This window comes from Elephantulus edwardii, unplaced genomic scaffold (genome assembly GCF_000299155.1).
Source record: "Elephantulus edwardii isolate Elephantulus edwardi_28Jun2011 unplaced genomic scaffold, EleEdw1.0 scaffold00077, whole genome shotgun sequence".
Classification (NCBI taxonomy): Eukaryota; Metazoa; Chordata; class Mammalia; order Macroscelidea; family Macroscelididae; genus Elephantulus; species Elephantulus edwardii.
The window spans coordinates 4,224,895-4,251,466 of record NW_006399827.1 but is presented as its reverse complement, the minus strand read 5'-3'; the positions used below and the strand labels follow the sequence as shown (position 1 = coordinate 4,251,466).

Sequence of the window (26,572 nt, the reverse complement as noted above, 5' to 3'; positions counted from 1 at the left end):
TCTAAAACATTCGGCTTTTAACCAAGAGGTCAGCAGTTCAAGTCCACTTGTTTCCAAGGGAGAAACTTTTCAATGAAGTTTTATATCTTCGGGACCCCTGTGGGACAGTTCTACTCTGTCCTATGAGGGTAACAGTGAGATGGCGTTGACTTGCTGGCAGGGGTATATAACATGTCTATAAATTTACTTCTTTTTAATACCAGATCAGAATCCACTTGGGAGATAGCATTCATAAGACTGAAATCTGATGGCAGTTATCCAGGAAATCCATCTCGAACATCTATTTTACAAACTTCTGGAGATCATGGACCTCAGACCTCAAGCTTCAGTCTTCTTTCTTCTCCCCCTGAAATACTAACTCCGAAGACCTCATCATCTCCCCAGATACAAAACCCTATTTTACCTTCATTTAAGACAAATCAGGTAAGCTTAAAGTTGTCTCTTTTAGACAGTTAATAAACCCTGCATATGCTCTTATGTTTCTTAAATATGCATAGAATTATAATTTCAGTAATACAGTTTGTTAACAAATCAGTGGGTTTTTGTTTTTATTTCAAGTTTTCTTCTTTATGTTTAATGATTTGTATCTTGCTGTCAATAAACATAGATTTCCAGGACAGTGTGTCTTGCATCTGGAGAATCTTGCAGCTAGAGAAACATAGTCACTTATTTATCAGCATTACAAAAGGACACTACAAATATATACCTAGATATCCCCCCAAAACTAGGTTAGAAATGTTACATTTAACGTGAGACAGTTGCTGATGCTTTGCCTGTACCGTAAGGAGGGGCCAGTCGTTGGAGTAGTACATCATGTTGGAAAGGTGAAGGGTTAGCCCAAGAGAGGAAGACCCTGAACAGGAGGGATTGACACAGTGACTCTAACTATGAACTCGAGTGTGTAAGGAGAGTAAGGATGGCGCAGTGCAGGGCAGGGTGCAGGGCTGTTGTTCACAGGGTCACTATGCATCATGGTCAACCTGACAGCGCCCAACAACAAATATATGGCTCAGCTTATTATCACTTCTGTTTCATAGTAGACTAACATCAGACAGTCTTCCTTTTATCACTTAGATTCTTTACTATACAATGAGGCCCACCATACTCATTCAATCTGTGTGCAAATTATTTCTTCCCATATGTGTACCAGACTAGAGGTTAGAAATGAGGAATCTGTAGATCAAATTTATATACTGAATTGTTAACAGCTACAGACTGTCAAATCACTGTTATATAATAGAGCATACATTCGTTAAATCTGTGTTGGTATAAAAATGAGAAACTCAAGTAGGCTTTCTATGAGTGGAATATAATTTGTTTAAGGTAAGTTTCGCTTCAGGTTCATGCTGATCTGCGATGTTAATGATTTATTGTTCAAAATGGCTTCCCTAGCTGTTGACTGACTTTGCCACAGGGATAAGTGGGAATATGCAAACAAGGCATGTTAGCATAGCCACGAGGGGATTGGCTGGTCTCACCAGTCCATGAGGGGATTGCCTAGTCTCACCATTAAATTGAGTGGATCTAGCAGCAGAATTTGAGAACCTCACCACCAGCAAAGACCAAGCAAGAGAATGCAGCATGTATTTTGGGGCTAGAGATTCTAATGCAGGTCAGACCAGGGCCGATGGGAGCAGTAGCTATATCAGCCACAGCAGAGAACCAGAGACCTGGCATGATATAGAGCAGACCTTGGGACTGCTGCCCCATGGAACCAGAACTAGGAGCCTTTGCCCAAGTTTGCTGGACCATTAGGGGCTGAAAGAATCATTGGCAGGACTGAGAGCTTTGTAACAGTGGCCTAAAGCCATGAGACTCAAGGCTTAGGTGTTCGTAAGCACATTTCAAGAACTGTCCTGACTGGGTGATTTTATCTTGCTGCTTACCTGAATGATAGCCTTTTGACTTCCCTAAAATGGTTCTTTGTGGCCTGTGAGCTGTCACATTGCATTTTGGACGCAGTAGAGTGTTAAGATTGGTGTCAGGACAAGTGGAAAGAGGTGCTCGAGCTGAGGGGACATGTCTGACCTCATGGGAATTGGTTTTGTGTTGTTGACAGGGACCGTTCCCCATTGTGGAGTTAGTAAAGGTCAGAGATGGCTGTTCACATGCAGCCCTTGCTCATTTTTTATGGTCAGAGATGAATATACTGTCTTCTGTCAGTACTTGATATTTAGTAATTTAGAATTACAAGAGCTTTTAAAAGCCAAGGTGCATGGGCTTATAGTGTGTGAACCTCAGTCATGGTAGAGCTGAAAACACTTTTTATCTTTAATTCAAACTTGTTTTGTTTGGAAATGACTATACCAGAATTTTAGAAGTTTCTTATTTTTTTCTGGATATTGCTTTAGTCTTTTCAACTATTCTTTTTATGTTAACATGAGTTTCTTATCTGGCCGCTGACCTACTTTTGAAATGACATTTCATATTTCTCATTTTCTTTCATAGGTAAAAACTGGGCCCAGGAAAACAGAACAGACTCCAATTACTTCTTCAGACAACAACCCTACAGACATGTCTAATACAGGTAAATGCACATTTAATTCCCTTTTCCTGTTATTTTATTTTTTTTCAATTACTCTCTCTCAATGAGGACTACATAATGTGACTTAATAGACTTCAAAGAAGGACGCATTATCCCTTTTTGCCTTCAATGAATAAAAAAGCAAAATGACTACATTGTCCAGTGGTCCCTGTTAGATTATGCCTTTTATTGGAAATTTCTCTGAACAAAGAGTTGAAATTTTAAAAGCTGCATTACCATAACAGTGTCTATCAGGCTGTAATAGCCAATGAACTGTTGAAACCAAATATATAATGAAAACGGTCCTGTAAATCAAGATGAAGATGCCTTATCCTTTCAGTGAAATGTTGGTGAGGCACACTAAGTGCACCTTTCAGAGAGTACATTATGAAAGAGGCTAAAAGAGGCCTTGTATTTTAAGAAAAGAAATACTTTGTTTTTTAAAGAGACAATATAGATATATAAATAAGAAAGGAACTCTGTATTTGTGAATCAGACGTTTGTTGTCTGTCTTATGAGCCATCAAGTCAGAACCGACTCATAGCTAAATCTTCAGTTGGTTTTAGAGGCTGTAAATCGCAAGGGAGGAGACTGCCCAGCCTTCTCCTATGGAGCAGCTGGTGGATTCGATCTGAGTGACTTTGGGTTGGCAGTGCACCTTCTTACCACTAGGCCACCAGAGTTCCATGAATTAAATATTATTGGATTTTAATGATCATGAAATTATTTACTGACTCTTTCAGTGAAATATTGACAGCAAAAAAAATGTTAATTGCATAAGCTTTATGCAACTTTTTTTTTTTTATAATTCTATTATGAGGATTGCACAGGACAGAACAGGGTTCAGATCTTTTGTTCATAGGGTTTCTATGAGTCATACTCCACTCTATGACACCTAACAACATCCATTAAAGGAGGATTTTCATCAAGCTTCAAAGTATTCACGGGCTCGAATATTAAAAAAAAAAAAGAAAGAAATCTACTCTTTCCAAATTGTCTTTATAACTTAAACACAGAAACAATAAAATTCCTTACCACTATGTCACCAGAGCTTGCTATACTTCCATGCAGAGAAAGATAAGTACATGTGTTCAAAATGTAATGCAAATTGTTACCCATATGTTTTAGTGCTTACCAGATAATTTCAAATTAAGGAAAAGCTTGGTTACTTACATTTCTATCAATCTTAGGAATTCACGGTAGATTTTAGAGTAGTTTCTTCTGATTGGGATAGTGTTTACCAGTAGGTTAGTACTAATATTTTGTCGTACGTTATATCCTTTTCATTTTTACTTAAGAAGTACTGGCTCTTAGAAACCTTAATAGCATTATTGCAAACAAATTTTTCTTTATGTCTTGTTTTCATTTTGAACTCAAAAGTGAGAAGACAAAACTGTATCAGAGAGGCAAATTGTAGTGATGAGTTAAGAGTCTATTTGTTGATTGTCATTGTTGTTAAGTGCCAGTAAGTCGAATGTGATTCATAGCGACCCTATGAACAATGGATCTAAACCCTGTTCTATGCTACAATCAATATGTAAGCCTGTCTGGTTGAGGGTCTTCCTCTCTTTCACCAACCCTCCACCTTTCCAGGCAGGATGTCGCTCTTCAAGGAACAGCCTCTCCAGGCAACAGGCCCAAAATATGTGAGATGAAGTTTTGCCATCTTTGCCTCCATAGAGCATTCTGGCTGCCCTTTCTCCAAGACATAGTTATTCTTTTGACAATCCGTGGAATATTCAGTATTCTTCTCCAACACCACAGCTCAAAGGTGTTAATTTTTTTGTCATCCTTATTCATTGTTCAGCTCTCAAATGCATACCAAGTATTGAAAAAAACCATGACCTGAATCAGGTGTACCTTAGTCCTCAAACTAATATCATTGCTCTTCAGCCATTTGGAGAGATCCCATACTGCAGGCTATCCAAGTGCAGCGTATCTCCTGATCTCCTGATGGCTATTACCAAGTGTATTGATCATGGAGCCAAGTAAGATGAAGTCATTAACAGTTTTCGATCTTTTCTTTATTTATTATGATATTTTCTGTTGAGATCAATATTTATTCCTAGTACCAAAACAGGTGATCTTACAGAATGTTGAAAATCTCAAACAATATCACTAATATCATATGCAAGCAAAATCTTGCTGAAGATTATTAAAAAAATGAACTAGAATAGGACATTGACAGAGAACTGCTAGCTGGATTTAGAAGAAGCCGTGCACTAGAGATATCATTGCTGATATCAGATGGATCATGATTGAAAGTAGAGAGCACCAGAAGGATTTCTATTTGTGTTTTATTGACAATGCAAAGGCATTTGACTGTGTGGATCACAACAAATTTTGGATAACACTGAGATGAATGGAAATCTCAGAACACCTGATTGTGCTCATGTGTAATCTGTATCTACTACACTCGGAAGCTGTTGTCTGAACAGAAGAAGGGAACATTTCATGATTCAAAATCAGTAAAGGAGCACATTAGAGATGTGTCTTTCCTGCATACATTTTCAATCTCTATGTGGAACATATCATCTGGGAGGCTGGACTTTATGAAGAAGAATGTGGCATCAGGATTAAAGGAAGACTCATCAATAACCCACATTATACACAGATAAAACAACCTTACTCATTGACACTAAGCACTACTTGAAGCATTTGCTGCAGAAGGGCTAAGACTGCAGCTTTCAATATGGGTTGCATTTCAATATCAAGAAAACAGATCCTCACCTCTGGGCTAATACACAGATCATAATAGATGGAGAAAAGATTGAAGTTGTTGATTTTTAGTTGAAACATGTTATCAATTCCTGGGGTCTCCCCCCCCACCCCCGCCACAATGCTTTCAGTGTAGCTTGATCTTCTTCCTTCATTGCCACTGTCTCTACGGGGCAATTCCGCTGTGTCACAAGGGATTGCTGTGAGTTGATAGCACCGAGCAGCAAGAAGGACCCTACGAGATTAGAGCAAAAGAATCGCACAATGAAATCCTGAGTAAACTGTGATAAAGTTACACCAGAGACTCCAAGAAACAGTGTTAGACTTTAGTTGTTGCTGTTAGGTGTCATCAAGTCAACTACAAAGAGCTACCCTATAAACAAGAGATCTGAACCTTGCCCTGATCTTGGACATCCTCATGATCTCTCATGTGCCCAAGCCCATTGTTAAAGTCACGGTGTCAGTCTATCTTGCTGAGAGTCTTCCTCTCTGTCTCTGACCCTTAACCTTTTCCACCATGAGGTCCTTTCCCAAGATTGGCTTCTCCTAACAACATGCCCAATGTATGTGAGACAGAATACTTAGCTGTAGATTATCCCCAAATTAGATCATGACTTTTTTTTTCTACACTCCTCCAAGTAATTGGTTTTTATTTAAAAGGTATAAAATCTTAATGTTGACTTATAAAAACTGTAAGCCAATCTCTCTTCCCAAAGTGTAAAACTACGTACAGTTGCTGAAAATCCACATAATACTTGGATGCTTAAAAAAAATTATTGTAGCTGGAGAAAGAGGAGCCATCTCCTCCCTTAAATATTTATGTCTTTGGAAGTCCAACAGAGAGGTGCTATGGGTCTAACTCAAGTTGAAGGCAATGAGGTACCTTATGATATAAATATATTTCTATATACAGGCATGTACTGTTGCCATAAACTGAGTAAGGCATGAATTTGTGAATGAGCTGAAAGTATACCAGAGATACTCCTAAAAATCAATAAGGAAATACTGCTTGAACAAATAACTGTCATGAATTTAAACAGAAGCTTCATTCCCCTGCACAGAGCCTTTGAAACATAGTAGTGACGGGGGGAAAATATCCAGTGAGGGGTTCTGGTGTAAGTCACATTGTATTGATCCCACCCATATAAAACAATCCCTTTCTTCAGCCCTTGAAAAGAAGAAGCAGAAGATCTGTAATCACAAATCATGCTTTGAAAACTGAATTCCAAAGTAGAGCATGCAAAGAGCTTTAGCCTGAAATAGAGAAATAGTATTGGCAAATGAGAAAAACAAGTCAGGTTAGACTTCCCTAAATTGCCAAAACATACTGGGTTTATAAACAGGCCTTAAGGTTTTCTTTCAAGGGCAAAGTTGTAAGAAAGAGTTGGCTCAAAAGAGGCCCAAGGTTTTGTTGAATTGCGATTACATATTGTTAAATACAAAGTCAGTGAAAATTCTTATTTAAGTAGTGTCTGTTAACATTAATAATACTCTATAGTTTTCAAAGTATTTTATATTTTTATCTTCACTGCTCCTATGTGTTCCTACTTTCCCAGTGGAAAAAACCAATGAGAAAGATGTTGACACATTTAAAACCTTAGCTTTAGGGTTATAAGAGTTCAAATCCTTTTATAAAATGCCTCTTATGAATCCCTAAGCAGGAGAGATTGATATTAACAGCCACTCTCCTCTAGTGTGTATTCATTCCTTAACTTAACAGAGAACATCTGAAGAGAAAATCCCTGATTGCCCCAAGCAAGATTACATTCACCTGTGCAAGAATTAGGGCACCAACATGTCCATTTTGGAGATACAGTTCATACCATAATAGAATAATAAGATCTATGTCGTGATGGCTATTAGAAGATGAACAAGCTAACATTTCTGAAGTCCTTAGTGTACTACACAACTAAAGCAAAGAATAACTAAGAAAGGATTGCAGCTGTCAATTATCTCATCATCCTTGAACCAACAATCAACATCCTAATATAGGAGACACAGTACATTGGGCAAGTCTGCAGTCAGGTTCCTCCTCAGTATTCTAAAGACCAGTGATGTCAATTTGAAGACTAAGGTACACCTAACTTTGGCCATGGTCTTCTCAGTCATCTGCTGTGCATTGGAGAACCAGACAATGAAAAGGAAGACAGAAGAAAAAAAATTTTTTTTTATTATTATTATTAAATTTTATTCGTTTCAATGAACACTCACAGGGATTCTGGGCTTTCACTCCTTCATTGCCGCACCATGACAGAAGAAAAATTGATGCCTTTGAGTTGTGGTGCTGGAGAAGAGTAGTGAATATCCCATGGACTGCCAAGAAAACAAACAGATTATGTCTTGAAGAGAATGCAGCCAAAATGTTCCTTGTAGGCAAAGATGGTGAAGCTTCCTCTTTTTATATTTTGGGCATGTTGCTAGGTGAGGCTGTTCATTGGAGAGGGACATGATGCTTGAAAAGATAGAGGGTCAGCAAAGGAGAGGAAGACCCCCCCAATGGATTGATACGGTGACTTCAGCAGTGGACTCAAGCATTTCAGAGATGATGAGGATGGCAGACTAGGGCTGGGTTTAGGTTGGATGTTCATAGGGTCGCTATGAGTTATACTCATGGTATCTAACAAAAGCAATCTTCTGTTAACTTCCAACATAGCTGTAGAAATGAGAAAAGTTGACCTTACCTGGTGTGGGGAATTCCATACCACCCTACTCAATGAGCTGGATTGACACAACGACTATTGCAATGGGCTCAAGTGTGGCAAGAGAAGATGAGGAGGGCACGGAGATGGCAGAGTTCAGGTCTGTTGTCCATAGGGTCTCTGTGAGTCTTAGCCAACTTGTTGGCACTTAACAACAACTACCCGATTTGGCAGAGAAATACTTTAAGAGAAAAAAATACATATACAATATTTTTTTAGCCCAATGCAACATTAGATTTCACAATAACAAAGAAGATCTTCTTTATAAAAATAGTCTGTAGCATGTCCTTCTGCCAGCCAAAAGGCTCTGCATGTCCTAAGGTTCAAATCCACTGGTAACTCCTTAAGAAAAGGGTGGGCAGTTTCCTCCCATTAAGAATTATGGCCTTGGGCATCTGACAGAAGACCACTGTGAATTGGAATTGAGTTGGTAGCAGTTGTATTTGGCTTGGATCTGGTTTATAAGAATTCTAAAAATTCTACTGTGCTAAAATCCATGCTCTCTGATATCAACTCAAGGGATGATTCTATTTGAAACTAAAAGTTAGCAACCAACTTTTTTTTTTACATGATCTTGACACCTATAAGCTACAGTCAAGATTTTCCATAGAATGTTAAAGATGTGCTAAAGGTTTAGAGGGAGACCATTTATTTTCATATGCGCTTCTTATGTTCTTAAGAAAGAGAATGCAAATCATTTTGTACTTAGAGACAGATGCTCTGAGAAATTTTAAAAAATTAAAACGCTGCATAAAGATGTGACATTTTAAAAAGTTGTTTCTCTTCCTCTTGTTCCTATGTAGAACTAGTAAAATAGCATTTTAAAGTTTATTTAGCATAGTGGCAATTTAGATAGTAGGGACTGATAGTGATTTCAGGGGTTTGATCTGCAAACTTGCGTGTATTAAACTAACTCTTCCAGTTCAAGCCCCTTGGAGCACTTAATCTTTTGTTCCTTCAACAGAGATAAAGGATCATCTAAATAATCAGGGACTATTAAAGGGATTTTTGAGAAGAAGAATAAAAAAAAGAGAGAGAAGAAGAATGAGAATTGGTTGTGTGAACTTCAACTCTTGAAAGTCCATTTATGATACTAGAAATAGAACCCTCTGTAAAATAAGAAAGGAAATGTTAGCTCAAAAAGTTCTGAATCTCTATCATCCTTTATGTCCAAACTTGAACTGACTTGCATTTATGGATTTTTCCAGGGTACTTTCAGAATTAGTATAACAGCATCCCTTTTACCAGTTAAAGAGGTGTGATGGTATTTTAAAATTGTTCATAAAACATTATTTTATTTGTAAAGAAATTTATCTACCTTACAATTAGAAAGGTACCACAATGACGGTTATAGTGGCAGAAAATATGTTTGCTTTTAAAGATACTATTTCTGGTGGTAGGTTTAGCAATAAATATATCTAGGGTTGTTGTTTTTCTGCTGTATCTTTAGGGCTCAAGTGAAGATGGCTTATAGGATGCATATTAGATTTAAAGAAATAATAATAATGAAAACTGCCAACTGATTAGCCAGAATTCTTTTTGAACAGCAGGAGCTCAGAACACATCCTGTCAAATGAAAAGTTCTATTCCAATTAAATTTCCAATTAATGTGCACCCTGTTGTCTTTTAGATATTGCCCCTGCCTGGAAAGATAATTATGGACCACAAGGAAAGACGATTTCCCTAAATCCTTCTGCACGCCTTAAGGCAGAGAAACTTGAAATGGTAAATGCTTCAATTTTTATGTTTCTTCCATAAAACAATAGCAAGAAAGTATTGTCAACCTTTAAGACGTTAAAGTACTTGCCATTCCTTTCTTGAAGAGCAACTTACTTGCTTTTAAATGAATGGCAGTTTGTATCACCTGTCTTTAATTGGACTGTTCATGTTGGTCTACAACTACTAAATCAGTAAAAACCTTTTGTAATTAGATAGACATTCAGATTGATGAGTTTCTTCTCTTTGTGAATGAGACAAATCTAATGAGAATGAGACAGTGCCCAATAATCTAACATCAAAGAAAGCATGGCATTATGACAAAATGTGTTAAGCTTCATAAAGGATATGAATAAATGCAATAAAGTGATATTTCATTATTCTAATTAAAAATAAACCTAAAGAGACTTAATCCTAAAGAAAAAATATGCATATGATTACTAAATATAAAGAAGATGTAAGTGATTTTCTAAGGCATCGAAAAATAGACCTAGAAAGAGTGAAACACTGAAAGCTTCGGTGTGTGAAAGAAACTGATGAAGAATCAAAAAGTAAAACTTAAAGATAGAAAAGTATCTTGACACTATTTCTGCAAGACTTCCAGGGAACTGGCAGGAAGAATATGCTGTGTCATTTTCTGGATATGCAGCCCCTACAGTCCTGTCATTTCTGGCTAATGGCAAAATTTGCATTCAATTGATGTTAACATTTTCAAAGATAGAGTGATTAAGGTTTGGGAACTTGTCTGTTAATGTCTCTTAAAAATGAATGAATATTGTTCTTTAATTCTAGTGCTTTAGCATGAATTCCTGAATACCTAGGATGTAATAACTGACCATTCCTCTGGATACAGCAAAAATGATCTAATGGCTTTACCTCACCAACTTTGTTCTTTTAACATCTTTTTAGGACGTGATATTATTTTCATTTGAGGTATAAAAACCATCTAAAATTTCTCTCTGAGAAATGAGCTGCTTGACTTGTAATTAGAATTGGTTCTCTTTTTAGCCTAAGCAAATGGAATATATTGTAGAGAAAAAAGAAGGTAGTTCATAGCAAAGAAAACCACATAGATTGTAAAACTCGGTTTCCACCAAAAAAAACAAAACCCCAAAACCAAAAAACTAGGTTTCTCTGTCCTTACCCAAATTATAATGACCTTTTTGACAGATTATCCTTTGTTTCCAGAATATGAATCTACATTTCACTAAGTGTTTTTCTAGTCGTTAAATAAAATATTAAGGATTTTCTGAGCTACTTTATCTTTTTGCATTATTTCATGTATATAAAAATACCAATATCATTTTGATTTTAAAAGGTTCTCCTAAAGTTATTTTTAGAACAGTCTAGTTTTGTTAAATTTTTCATATATTTCCTGTTAGTAATAGATAAGACAAATTGAAAATGTTAATATCAGTTGAATGTGAATTTTGCATGAAAATGAAGTAAAATTATATCTTCTTTTTCTTCTTGAACATCTAGAAAATTGATCATATAATCATGTTTGGTTTTTCAAGAAATAGGTGTTGACTGATTTGTGGTTATTAAGTAATTAGCCTCTCACTGTAGTTTTTAAAGAAAACTGAGATATTAATATTTGATAAAAGAAATTACTCTTTAGAGAATGTCACATACATATTTTGGTATTGTCTTCATGAAATCCCATATGATTTACCAATCAAAGTAGGAAATTTTATATACAGGTATACTTGAATTGATTTTTAGCAGTAAAGTAATTCTTAATTTCATGTCTGAAAAGTTATTTACCATTGCAGCTTCCATAGTTGAATATACAGCTATTTAAGAATGCTTTCACTGTAGTTATTAATAGTGTTCTCTTTTTTCCCCAAAAAATTAAAAAAAAATACTGTGTGTTTAATTTTTTCCTGATGTTAAACTTAAAGTGGGCATGGTAAATACAACAAAAAGAAATAGTTTATTCATTGGCTCCTAGACAAAGATTTATGGCACCTGTGTGCTCTCTGTCTATTTGTACCTGAGAAAGTTGCTTTGGGATACAGATGCCATTTCGCTGCTATTTGCTTTACCTCTGCCATTTCTGTAACATTTGAAGAAACTCCAGTGAGCAGCACCGTTCTCTGTGCCTGTCTGTAGTTAATGAAATGGTCTTTAAATTCTACTGGGAAGTACGTGACTAATATCATAAAGGACTGGCTTTTTTATGTTTTTATTTTTTATATTCCTCATTTCAACATCAAGGACACATTTGGCCAATTAGCAACTTTGCAATCTAAGGCTAAAAGATGGCTTTAGTAATTCAAGAAATTAGTAGGACCCACTTTTTTGATCAAAAATAAATGACTTCCAATTTAAATTTATGAACTACCTGGAGGATATGGTAGGCTGAACCCAGCAGAGTAAATTTACTTTTAACAACATTGTCAGCTATTACTAAGTTTAGCTCTTCTTCCATTTACAATAGTTAATTGCATTGTTCAATTGTATTATTATTTAATGTAGTAAGGATATATTAAGTACCTACTGAGATAGGTGCTTCATTTGCATTAGTAAAATTAATTTTATTTCTTTACTAGGAAAATATATTAGTGTTTTATATTAGTGCTTCAAGAGAAAATATATACTATGCATGTACAGTATAAATAATAATGATAAAATGAACCCAGCTTTAAAATTAGACTCTGACATTCTCTGTACATCTTGATCTTATATACCTCTCTGCTCCTTAAGAGAGAGCTGAATTTTGCCAAGATAATATGAATGTCCATATCCACGTAGACACTGTGAGCGTTGTTGGGTGCCGTCATCTTGTTTCCAGTCCGTGTGTAGCAGAACAAACAAAACACTGCCACGCCCTGCACCACCTCATCCTCACTGCTGTGTTTGGTCCTGTTGCAGCTCTTGTGTCATCCCATCTCCTTGAGGGTCTTCCTCATTTTCAGTGACATTCTACTTGGCCAATACCACATTGTCCTTCTCCAGGGACTCGTCCCTGCTGATAACATGTACAGACTACATGAGATGAACTCTTTCCATGTTGGGATTCTAAGGAACATTATTATTCCTGCTTTCCTTCCAAAACAGCTGGGTATGTTCTTCTGATTGACCATGGTATATGCATGTACATACATATACATATATATATATACTTATCTGCATACACACATATATGTACATATCCACATTTTTTTTTCAAGAAAATATGGAAAATTAGACAACACATTGTTAATAGTGTTTAGAGCTTTGGTTCATAATGTGGCAGGGGGAGGAAACTACTGACATACAGTGCTTAGAGGCTTTGCTTTTGCAAAGTAGGGGTAGTTAATAAGAGGATCCCAATTTAGAAATTTCTGTACTGCTTGAATATGTGTACAGCCAAGTTGTATGTATGTATATTGTTGTTGTTGTTAGGTGCTGTTGGGTTGAGTACCACTCATGGAACCCTATGACTAACTGAATAAACACTGTCCTAACCCATAACATCTTCATAATCTCTGACACACTCAAACCCATTGCTGCAGTCACCGTATCAACCTCCTTGGTTGAGGGTCTTCCTCCTCTTCACTGCCCTTCCACCTTTCCAAACATGATGTTCCTCCAGGGAAGAATCTCTCCAACGTGTCCAAAGTATGTGAGACTAAGCCTCATCATCCTTGTCTCCAAGGAGCACTCTGGCTGTGCCTTCTACAAGACATAGCTGTTTGTTCTTTTGGCAATCCATGGGATGCTCAGCACTCTTCTCCAATATCGTAATTCTAAGGCATCAATTCATCATCTAGCACTCAGATGCATAACAAGTGACTGAAAAGACCATGGGCTTAATCAGGTGCACCTTAGTCCTCAAACTGACATCATTACTCCTCAATAATTTGGAGAGGTCCTTGACTACAGACTTTCCCAGTGCAATATGTAAACATATTTTGTTACAATGGAAATAAATATACTAAATACATATTCATTAATAAAAAGCTTATGTAGCTGTATCATCTTTATACAAAAGACTTTTAGGAAGAAAGCATCACTAGGGACAAAAACCATTTATTACAGTGGTAAAAATGAATCGTTTACCTAGGGAATATAAAAATTGTGAATCTATATACCTAACAGTAAAACAGACAACCCTAAAACACAAACTTGTCGCTGTTATAAATTCCAATGTCTAGTTGTTGTTGTTTTATACCATTGAGTCAGAACTGACTCATAGCTGACCCTCCAGCAGGTTTTTAGAGGCAGTAAATTGCATGGGTGGAGATTACCCATCTTTCTGCCACAGAACAGCTGGTGAAGTTGAACCACGTGTCTTTGAGATAGTAGCACAGCTCCTTACCCTTAGCCACCAGAGCTCCCTCAAATTCCTGGAGATCTTATAAAATAGAGTAGAATTGCCCTGTAGACTTTCTAAGGCAAGCAGTCTTTCTCCCAAAGAACAGCTGGTCATTTCTGACTGGAGCCCTTTGCATTAGCAATCAAATGCTCTAACTACTGCACTACGAGGGTGCCCTCAAAATAGTTCCAGTGGAAAAACTGACAGAATTTTAAGGAGAAGTGGGGGAATTTATAAGTCTGCCACCATGACAGGGAATTTTAGAACATTGTTTTGTTAAATTTAAAAAAACAAGGAATTTTTTTTTTTATTTAAGGATATAAACTCTACACCTGGCAATTAAAAAATTCACATTCTTCTCAAGCACACAGACCATGCCTTCGGTCAGAGAGAAAATCTCTACCATTATTCAAGAACTGCTCGTGTTAATCTTGTTGTTAGTAGGTGCTACTAAGTCGGCTGGGAATCATAGTGACCCATTCAGCACGACATGTGAGCCTTGCCTCTGTCCTGCACCACCTTCCTCATCTCGGATAGGCTAAATCTCATTGTTGGAGTCATTGTGTCAGTGCAGCTATTTGTTAATCTTTCTCTGATCCTCCACCTTTCCTAGCATGATGTCTTTTCCCCCAATGACTGGTCCCTCCTAACGTGCCCAAAGTCTATGAAATGAAGTGTCACTGTCTTGCTTCAAAGAAGCATGACTTGCTTATTCTTCTCACTGTCCTTGGGATATGCAGTACTCTTCTCCAGCACTACAGTTAGAAGGCGTTGATTCTTCTTTTGTCATCCTTATATATGCTCTTTAACACTTTAAAGAGGTCCTTGATATTAGATTTTTCCCTATACATTTTTTAATTTCTTGACTGCTACTTCTGTGGGTATTGACTGTGGACTCAGATAGAATGAAATTGTTGACAACTTCCGTCTTCCTTCATCTGTCATGATGTTGCCTAGTGGGTCCAGTAGTGAGGATTTCCCCCCCCCCCTTACTGTTAAGATATAATGCGTAGTGCAAGCTGTATAGTCTTTGATCTTCTGAAGACAGTGCTTCAAGTCCTCTTCATGTAATTTTATCAGATGCCAATTAGCAATTAAGAATCAATTACAGAAAGATATTTCCTAATACTCTTTTGTGAAAATTTTAAAACATATTCTTAAGTAGTTTAGGCGTTGAAAACATGAGCATTAAACATGTAAAGAATGTTCAATCTCATATATAATTAAGGAAATTAGAATTAAAAAACCAGCATATTATTTTACATCAACCATATTGACAAAAATTGAAGCATGAAAACACCAGATGCTGTTAAGAATGCATAGAAATAAAAATGCTTATATACTACTGTGCATACTTTGGGATATCCATTTTGGAGAAAAATTTTACAGTATCTAAAAAAAGTTGACAATATGTATCTCAGTATAATGCAGAGAAATTGTCACATATGTATACAAGAAGACATGTACGATGTTTTATAATAAAAACAGATTGGAATAATTATAAAAGATCATCAGTTAGAGAATGGATAGTGAATTATAATATATTCATTTTTAAAATTTTTACATTCTTTTTTCCCTTCCAGTATTTTTATTGGTTTGGACATAATAATTCATATACGTTGTGTTTCATTCATGTACGTTGTAGTTTATATAATCTTTAATTTACAAAGTATTCCTTACAATCATTCATACACTGTATTTTACATAATTATTATTATCTATACCTATTATTACCACATCTTTTCAACCTCATTAAATCTTTTCTATTCCTTCACAACACCCCCTATCCACCCCTAACCTCCCAGTGATTTCCACCCTTCTTCTTTTCTGCCTCTTTCTCCTTTCCACCTCCCCTTCTGAACATTTACACATATCTTGCTAGTTTAGCCTTCTATTTTTACAATAATGGTTTTGTGCAATATTTGTCTTTAGGAGTTTGGGTTAGTTTTCTCAGCATAATGCTCTCTGCACTCTCCCATGTTATATAATATTTTACAAAATTGTTGTTCCTTAGTGCTGCATAGTATTCCATTGTGAGAATATACCATAATTTCTCAACCCCGGTGTCTGTTTATGAGCATTTGGGCTATTTCCATTTTCTTTCTTTTGTGAATAAAACTGCTATGAATGCAGAAGTATCTCAGTCCTAATTTCCATGAGATATATTCCTATCAGTGAGATTTCTGTGTGATATGGAATTTCTGTGTTCAGCTTTTTGAGGAAATGCCAAACTGCCTTCCAGAGTGGTTGTACTATTGTAAAATCCCACCAGCAGTGCATGAGAGTGCCAATCTCTTGGCATCCTCTCCAACATTAAATGCTTGCTGTCCTGTTAAACTTTGCTGCTGTTACTAGGGTGAGATGGTATCTCATTGCTGTTTTTGGTGGGGTTTTTTTCCCCTTAATTGTTTGTTTTGGTTTGGTTTTGCTGAATCAGTATGTCTAGGGTGAGTCTGGGAACCTTTTTTTGTTATTATTATTTTATTTGAAATTTTAATGAGAGTTTACAGAAAACTTGGATATTCATTCATTCGTTGTTGCACATTTTGATTTGCATCTCTCTAATTGAGAGTGATTTTGAACATTTCCTCACATGTCTTTACCCATTTTTTATTGGGTTATCCACCTTTTTCCTCATGGAGGCCCTGTAGTATTCTGTCAACTTTTGTTATGAGACCTCTGTCTGAGATGTTATTGCCAAATGTTTTTCCTAGTCTTTAGGTTTTCTTTTCACCCTGTTGGAAAAAGTTTTCTTATGCATACATTAACTTCATTTTTAGGAGGTTCCATTCATCGATTCTATCCTCTCCTGATTGTGCATTTCTGACTATATTTGTAATCCTATTTATGTTCTTAGGCTAAGATTTCCAAGTTTGATACCTTTTTGTCTCTTATGATCCTTACAGTTTTTGCTTATAGGTCTCTGATCTACCTTGAGTTGATTTTTTTGTTTGATGTGAGATGTGGATTCTGTTTCAGTTTTCTGCAGATGAATACCCAGTTTTGCCATCTCTAGTTGTTGAAATTGTCATTACCCCATTTGATAGGTTGTGATTCCTTGTCAAATATAATTGATTATAGGTAGATTGGTTGATTTCTGATTCTATTCCATTTGTCTGTATGTCTGTCATTATACCAATACCATGCTATAGTGGTTGCTACAGCTATGTAGTATATTATGAGGTCAAGGAGTGCTGTGTCTCCCACTTTATTTTTCAGAAGAACTTATTCAGGGACTCTTTCTTTTCCAAAGAAACTGCCAAATTGCCTTCCTATCTCTTTCAAGAATGAATTTGATATCTGTATTGAGTTGTCATTTTGTGTAACTGTAGAGGAAGTTATATTTATTTGTGGGGTAGTAATTTTATAACCAATTAATTTGCATTTATTTTCTTTTGTTTTATACTGCTTTGTTTTCAAAGTTCAGATACATTGTTTTTCACACCACCTCTGTCATTTTCACAATATTGAGTATTCCCATCCATGGCAGTGTATATTTTTCCATTTGGTTAGGTCTCTTATTGTTTCTTGTAGTAGTGTTTTGTAGTTTTCCTTATAAAGGTCTTCTGTGTCTCGAGTTAAGTTTATTCCCAAGTATATAGTCTTGTGATTGGCTGTTGTAAATGGTATTCCTTTTTAGTTTCCTTTTCCATGCTTTTGTTGTTGTTGTTGTTGTTGTTGTAGTAGAGAAATCCGGCTGGGTTTTATATATTGATCTTGTATCCTGCCATTCTACTAAATTAGTTCAGTTAAGTGTAACACTTTTTTGGTTGAGTCATTTGAGTTTTCTGTGTACACTATCATATCATCTGTTTACCAATTTAGATAACTCTTATTTCCTTCTCTTTTTTGTATGGCCTCAGCAAGTACGTCCAATACAATATTGAATAGGAGTGGTGGTAGTGGGTGTTCTTGCCTGGTCCCTACTTGCAAGAGGAATGCCTTTAGTTTTTCGATGTTTATGATAATGTTAGTATTTGGTTTTATGTATCTGCTTTTCACTATGCTGAGGAAATTCCCTTCTATTCCAATTTTGTTAAGTATTTTAATCAGGAAGGAGTGTTGAATTTTGTCAAAGGCCTTTTCTGCTTCAATTGATAGGATCAATCATGTGGTTCTTGTTCTTTGCTTTGTTAATGTGATGAATTACTTTTGTTTTGTTTTTGGGGGTTTTTTTTGTTTGTTTTTATATTGAACCATCCATTCTTGAATACTTGTTTGACTCCCAGTTGGTCATTTTGAATTATTTTTCTGGTATACTGTTAGGTTCTATTGGATGGGATTTTGTTAAGAATTTTTGCTTCTATGTTCATGAGAGATACTCACTGGTCTAAAGTTTTCTTTCTTTCTTTTTTTTTTTTTGGTGGTGTCTTTGCCTTGTTTTGATATTAGAGTTATGCTTAATTAATAGAACAGCTCTGGAAGTGTTCTTTCTTTTTATATTTTTTTAGAATGAAGTAAGTAGAATGGGTGCTAGTTTGTCCCTAAATGTTTGATAGAATTCCCTCCTGAAGCCAACTGGTCCAGGACTTTAAGTTAGGGGGAGGCTTCTTATGACCTGCTTATTTCTTCTTTTGTGATGGGTTTGATCAAGTGTCCTGCATATATCTGTGTCAATTTTGGTAGGGTGTGGGTTTCTAGGAATTTCTCCATTTCCTATAGTTTTTCAGATTGACCTATTTATTATCTATTTAATTTCATGTGGCTCTGTTGTGTCTTTCTTTTCTTTTGTTAAATTTGCCAATGGCTTGCCAATTTTATTGACCCTTTCAAAGAACCAGCTTGTTTTGGGGATTTTTTTATGGTTTTACTTACAAAGTTCATATATATAGTTTTTCACACCAGATCTTTCCCTTTTCATTTATTTACCCCTCCCTCCACCCATCAAATTGTGTGACCCTATGATTAAGAAGCATCCCCTCCCCTCCTTGGGTCCTCATACTCATTATATAATAATGGTCTTATACAGTATTTGTCTTTATGAGACTGAATTAGTTCACTTAGCATAATGCTCTCTAGTCCTTCCCATGCTGGGTAGTAATTTACAAAATCATTGCTCCTGTGTGCTGTATAGTATTCCATTGTGTGAATGTACCACAATTTTTCAATCCATTCCATTGTGGTTGGGCATTTGGGCTGTAGCTTTGTAGAAAAGAGTTGTGTTGCCAACTAGCTCTTCATTTTATTGATGAATAGTTGTTTTCCTGTTTTCTATGTAATTTATCTCAGCCCTTGTCCTTATCATTTCCTTTCTTCAAGATGCCATGGGATTGGATTGTTGTTCTTTTTTCTGTTTGGTAAAGATGATTTTGCTCCTTCCTTCTTTTATAATGTGTGTGCCTCTTGCTATGAACTGCTTCCTTAGGCCTGCCTTAGCTGCATCCCAGGATTTTTGCATTTTCCATTTTGCATTATCCCAGAGTGTTGCATTTTCATTTTCATTCATTTAGAGGAACTTTTTAAATTTCTCCTATAACCCAGTAGTACTCAAGCAGTATATTATTTAGCCTAAAACCAGGACCTGAAGCGCCTGCTGCAGAGTGTCAAGGACTGCAGCCTACAATATGGATTGAGGCTCAATGTCAAGAAGACAAAGATTCTCACCACTGGACCAATTGGCAGCATCAGGATGGATGGTGAAGAGATTGAGATTGTACACAGCTTTAGTTTGCTCGGCTCCATAGTCAACAGTCTTGGCACCAGCAGCCAGGAAATTAAAAGACTCATTGCCATGGGAAAGTCTGCTGTTAGGGGCCTCTCCAAAGTGCTGAAGAGCAATGGTATCTCTTTGGAGACTAAGGTGCGTCTGATACAGGCCATGGTCTTCGCAATCACCTGTTATGCATCAGAGAGTTGGACAATGACCAAGGAGGATAGAAGGAGAATTGATGCCTTTGAGCTGTGGTGCTGGAGAAGAGTATTGAGAATACCATGGACTGCTAGGAAAACAAACAGATTTGTCCTGGAAAGGGTTAAACCGGGTGGCTCCTTGGAGGCAAGGATTCTGAGGCTCCGTCTAACATACTTTGGACATGTCCTTGGAGAGGGATGTCATGCTTGGGAGGGTGGAGGGACAGCACAGGAGAGGAAGGCCCTCTATGAGGTGTATTGATTTAGTGACTGGGATAATTGGGATGGGAGTGTCAGAGACAGTGCGATTGGCACAGGACAGAGCGGAGTTTAGGGCTGTTGTACATAGGGTTGCTATGAGTCGCAGGCGACTCGACAGCACATAACAACAACAACAAAACCAGGTAGTTTTTTTTTATCCTTCATCTCGTTAATTTCTAGCTTTATGTGTGACATTGTGGTTTCAGAAGATACTCTATTATTTCAAGGCTTTTTTATTTTGTTGAGATTTGCTTTGTGTACACATGAGAAGAAAGTAAATTGAGTTTTAGTTAGTGAAGCACCCTGAATTTGTCTATACAGTTGTTTAGTGGTATAGTTTAGTTCTTCTGCATCTTTCCTGAGTTTCTTTTGAAGTGACCTGCTGTTTGTTGAGAGTGGTGTGTTAAAATCTCTTACTACAGTTGTGGTGCAGTAATCCATGGTAGTCAGTAGACATTCCTTGAACATCTAATTTCTCATTTTGGTCACTGCTCCTATTATTATTTTTTTTCATTGAATTTAAAATAAAGTTGTAATGAAAATGTTAATCCTTTGAGTGTTTAAAAAACTGCTTCGCACGAGTCCTTTTTCTTCCAGGCTCTGCATTATCTTGGTCTTCAGCCCACGGAGGAACAGCAGCAAGCCTTGAGACAGCAAGTGCAAGTAGATTCTAGAGGAACAGTGTCTTTTGGAGGTAATATTAGATTCATTGTATGGCCCCTGAAAATTGGTTGAAAAGCTATTGTGCCTCATTTTCATTGAGATTTCCTATTTGGAAATTTAGGAGAACAGAAAAAAATAAAAGAATCCATCTACTCCAATTCCCTAAAGAGTGCTTTACACACTGAGCTAGACTTATTGACATTGCTGAATCAACAGGAAAAATTTAATCAGAACTTCCAATTCTAAAATTCCATCATTCTCTCTCTCTCTTTAACATCTGTCTGTCTATCTATTGATAGCATCAACATTGTTTTAGATAGATCAAAAAAGGGAAACAAAAGATGTTATTGTTAGATGCTGTCAGGTCAGTTCTGATTCATAACTACTCTGCATAATAGAATGTAATATCACCCCGGCTTGTGCTTTCTCACAGTCATTGCCAAGTTCAAGCCCTTTGTTGCAGCCACTATGTTAAGTCTCTGTGTCAGTTTCACTTCTGTGAGATTAATTGCAACCCTTTCTTAAGGGAATATGATATTTTGTGATACTATGTGATTTTTTATATTTTAAAGTAGCATAATTATGCTATTTATTAAAAATAGCACTGATTTAACTGTATTATTGGTAATTTTGATGATCTCTCAGTAACTGATATTATAGGCAATTCTGTCTATATTCATTGTGAATATAGTTTTTTCTTTTTTCTTTAGATAAATCCCACAAGGTGTTGAGACTTCTGATAGGTAGTGATAAATCATTTTCCAGAGCTGCTTCACACATGTGTTTGTTCTGCCTCTAGTAATATATGAATACAGCAGTTTTATCCTTGACAACATTAAGTTTTATCATTTTCCTTGTATAATAGATGCAACACAGTGTTCTTAAAGTGTCTGTTTCTAAGAAAAAGAAAGAAAGAAATTCACCTTTTAGTTTTGAAATAAAGAAGAAAGGATACTGTTGTTCTATCTCTTTGTAAAAAAATCACCCCAAAATCATACAAATAAGAAACAGAAAAATATGTATCATTTAAACCACAATATGTGAAGACAGAAAATGCATGAAGACAGTAAATGAATTATGGAGCAGAAGCATTTAGAGCTCAGATATCTGAAAAGATAGGTAGATTATAGTGAAGAATAAGCTGATTTATCCTCAGAACCCTGAAAATGTTTAGGTGTTGAAAGCATCCGATACTTAGAAGGCTGGGCTAAAGCAGAGCATGTATGTAAGACTATTAGAAATCTGTACGAACAGAAAATCTACATACTGTTCCCTGCCCTTCATCAAACAATCCAGCAACTGGCAATACCTTATACCTCTAAGGGGAAAATGTATATTCAGTTCAGAAGGAAAACCAAAGAGGTTTTGGACCTACAATTGCCAGCAACCAGGGAGTTTGAAAGAGTGTCGTTTTGTGAGTCATTACTCATAACACATACCCAGACTGTTCAGTGAAATTTGCAGCCATGTTTATATCCTATAGGTAGGTGATTGTAGTATTATAGGTAGGTGATTGTAGGGTTGCCTCTGAAGACACTGGATAAAAGTGTCGGCTGGCCATCTGACTGTCCTGTATAGTAGTGACCCCCAGCAATTGAAAGCAAGCGCTGGACAGAAAACTTCCTGTTCCAATTTTCAGTGACTGGTTATTAAATTTAAACTGATAGCCAAGGGTCGACAGTCCTTTGGAGAAATTCTCCAACATAAAAAGTGGAACCCAAAACTCTTGAGTAGACAGAATTTTAAAAAGGAAGAAAAGAAATAATGCATGAGCAGAGAAGAACTTCAGGTTTTCATTTAAACACAGGAGATAATGAATGCATCTGTGAAATAAACACAGAATCCTATATAATGAGGGAAGATGGAATATTTAGAAATGATCCCAGGAAATGGAAATCTAGTCACCAAAGTAAGAATAATAGAGGATAGATGCTGAGTATGCTATATGTTGTGCTTTGAAGCAGCTTACTGGTTCCTAGGACTGTGTCAAGCTGTGTTATATAGTTAAGAGCCTGAGCCTTAGAATCAGACAAACTTAATTGGAATCTCTACTCACCATTGCTAAGTCACACTGGGTACCTTCCTTAACCTGACTTAGATCCAGTTTACTAATCTGTAAAATGAAGACTATAAGAAGACCTACCTCAAGATTATTATGACTGTGAAATCTCTTAGCACTGTACCTGGCATTGGAATCTATCCCTAAGTGACGCTAACAGTTTATGTTCAGCTTGGAAGCAAGAGTGACATCCACTTCCTCAACAGCATGCCTCTGGAAATGCTATGAACTTTGATAAATGGTAGTTATAGAAAGGTTTCAGACATTTTGCTCCTAGGGTTGATATGAGTCATGCTTGACTCGATGGCAATCAACACCACCACCACCTAACAAAAAGGTAAGAGTTTGGATCTACCCGGGAGAGCTGCGTAAGAAAGGCCTGACAGTCCACTAGAAAGTCGCAGCCATTGACGGTCCTGTGGAGATCAGCTCTACTTGCACAGATAAAGCCATCCAGAAAAACAGTGACATAATGTCATACGTGTCAGTAAAAAAGTCTGGTTTTATGCAAGAGTTAGACGTGTGTGTGTGTGTGTGTGTGTGTGTGTGTGTGTGTGTGTGTGTGTGTGTTGATGAGTTAGAACCAATTCTACAACAGGTTTGATTTCTTGCTTGGCATATTAAAAAGACAGAGTCGTTCCAATTGAGTCTATCTCAACTCATAGCAACCCTATGGACCAGAGTAGAATAGCCCTGTAGTTTCCAAAGCAGTTATTTTACCAGAAACAGACTGCCACATCTTCTGAATGGCCATTGGTAAATTTGAACCATTACCCTATCTTTTAGCAGCTGAGCAATTTAACTGTTCTATTGGGATGTGAAATGAACCACCACCATTAATATATTCACCACCTCTATTTGCTATCCCGTTGTGTCAAAGCTGAACTGCTTCACAGCGTTTTCAATGTCTAATTGTGCCTCTCTTCAGGGGTGCCTTTAGGAAGTCTTGTCCTTGGATTAGAAGTCAAGCATGTTAATCTATCTGTACCATATAAACATTAACTTCTGTTGTTATTATTAAACTTCAGAGAATGCCAACTAGAAAAGCTGGGACTGCTAATACTGTCATTTGTTTCAGGGAAAAAAAGCCTCAACTGATACAAGAGTCAGAATTGGCTATGAGTGCTAGTCGTCTCGAGGCTCATAGCAACACGAGCGAGTTAAGTAAGAGAGCTCTAGTGGTGGAGTCTGTAGGGGGTTGCTAACTTGGGTTCAAATCTACCCACAGCAACAAGGGAGAAAGATTGTCACTTGCCTACCTTGTGATTTACAGCCTCAGAAACCCACTAGAATCAGCCATGACTTAGTTTTGAGTTGGTAGCAGTGAAAGAGAAGACATGTGTTTGCTTTATTATCTTAGCTAATCTTTACATTGTAGTAAATTTAACTGAATTAGGTAAAATTAGTTTCTCTCTCTTTTAATGTACATTTTCTTGTCATTTTAGTCAATTCTGTTTTAAAGTAATATATTAAGTTAAATTTGACTTCTGACTTAGTATTATTGTTTCAACTTCATACCAAAAATTTCATTAGATTCATTTAGCTGAGGTTAAATGCTCTGTTCTTACAAAACTTTGCTCCATTTTAGATTTTGTCCAAGTTGCCAGGAATTTGTTTTGCTTGCGATTGGATGATGTAAATGTTGGTGCCCAGGAAATGTCCACCACATTCGATTCACAGGTAAGAGTGTAACTTACAGAGTTGCTTTGATTGCTCAAGTCCTGGATGCTATGCGTTGACTCTCTAAAATTTTTGCAATTACACAAAAATCTGTAATTTTTTCTGTGTGCTGACAAGTGGCATACAACCAAGGAAATGTTCTAAATTAATGCAATAACTATATTTCTGAGTAGTAAATTAATCTTCCTAGTTATCGTCATGTTGACAATTAAAATCCCTCCAAGGCTCTGAGGAGAGTCCCCACTCCTCTTGCCGTTGAAGGAGACACTGCTTTACTAGAAATATTACTGAGCATTCACAGAGGAGTAGCATTGGTTTCCTTCTGCCTGGTAGCTGTTTTGCTGATTCAAGTGTTCTGTGTTTATCTACCTAATGTTGACAGCACGGCATTGTTTCCGTGCTGCTCACCAGTTCTCAAAGTTGTCACACCTCTTTTTGATGAAGCGGCCTGCATCTTTGGATGCTTACAGTATGCCAAAGAAGTCAGGGATCCAGAGGACTTTGTGCGAGCACGCAAAGCTTCTTCAGCAGCTGCAAAGAGATTATCACGCTCTAAATTAGTCATTCACTTCCCTACCAAAATGATTTTAGGGCAGATAAGAGTATGTTAAGCTTGTGATGCTTTGATAGCAAAACCAAAACGCTGATGGCAATTATGCAGTATCTTTTACACAACCAATAATTTCCTGCCTGTGGCTGCAGATCAAAATGTTGTGCAATAATCATTACATTTAACTCATATTTTTTGTGTGTATGTGAAATACTGGGTATTTTTGTTTGTTTGTTTTATTAGCGTTTAGGGGTTGTGTTTCCTTTTCTTTTGATTTTTAATTAAATTGCAATTTAGGGTAAGACTACAGTTTACCTCAAGTGATCACATACAAGGAAGCTCTGCTGGTCTAAAGGGAGTTTCACTCTAATGCAAAGGTCATGCCTCTGACAGTTCTAATCCAACAGAGAAAGATTGGCAGCCTCCTCCCATGTGATGAGTTGGTTTCAGGTAGATGGCAATGAATTTGACTTTTTTAAATCACATACTAAACTGAAGCATCTCTCAAAGCATTACTTACTTTTCTACAAGGAGTGCATTCATTTAACATTTAATTATGAAAAATTTATTTAAAACATAGCTTCATGGTCTAGGGTCCACTATTTAGAAAACACTATTAAAATGATCCATTGTTTTGAAATATCAAACATATACACAAATTTGGGGGTGAGTTTGCACAAGTGGCTCACCAGAAACAGATGAAAAAAACCTTATTATTTTATACCGCAATTCCCAGTTTTGTTGTTGGTGTTGAAAATCTGCTATCTAAGTAGGGAAATTCCACTGCGGTTACTCCTTCACCCATCTCAATGTCTCAAACAGCAGTCAGGCTTTGTAATAATTTTTTGTTAGGGTGCCGGTCTCTTTACTTTTGTGTGTGTGTGTGTGTGTATAAATATATAAATATAAAATCTCTTTTTTGGTAGATAAAAGGTGGCTTAATTGTCATTTCCTTAATTGATTTTTTACCTCTATTCTTACTCAAGTACACTGTGCACACAGTAAAGCACAAAAGTCTTAGGTGAACAGCTTAATCAGTTTTTAATGTATACCACACATGCTGTCAGCGCTCAGAAAGCTGCTTCATGCCAACGTCCCAGTCACTCGCTATTCCAGCCAGGGTGTTCTGCTGGCCCAGTCCACAGGGAGTCCTACTGCCATTTCTCCAGTGGAGGAAGATGGGTGTGCTCTTCCTGTGTGATTTACAGCCTCGGAAACCCAATGGCGGGTTAGCTATGACTCCGCAGCTATGAGTGGGTGAGAGCTAAGCCACTCTTCTGGCTTATGTAAATATGGATTTTCCCTGGTTTAAAACTTTATAATAAGTGAAACTATATGATATGTATTCGTTTGTGTTTCGCCTGTTTTGCTCATCATGCTGTCTAGCTCAAAAGATTTCTTAAGATGATCTCTTTTGAGAAGAATTGCTGAGTCAGATTAAATCAGTCCTACTTTTTTTTAAATTATTATTAAATTTTATTAGTTTTAGTGAATATTTACAGAGATTTTGGGTTTTCATTCATTCGTTGTTGCACTGTTTTCTCTACCC

At 36.7% G+C, this 26,572-nt stretch overlaps 1 protein-coding gene across 1 annotated transcript in view; it reads left to right on the top strand.

The window, feature by feature from the left end:
• Positions 1–26,572, top strand: part of STXBP4 (syntaxin binding protein 4) — a 208,778-nt gene that overhangs the window by 20,249 nt on the left and 161,957 nt on the right. The window contains exons 4-8 of the mRNA XM_006889457.1: positions 204–423; positions 2,449–2,527; positions 9,572–9,666; positions 20,669–20,765; positions 24,382–24,473. Coding sequence (XP_006889519.1) covers positions 204–423; positions 2,449–2,527; positions 9,572–9,666; positions 20,669–20,765; positions 24,382–24,473 — 583 coding nt within the window. The remainder of the gene's footprint in view (positions 1–203; positions 424–2,448; positions 2,528–9,571; positions 9,667–20,668; positions 20,766–24,381; positions 24,474–26,572) is intronic.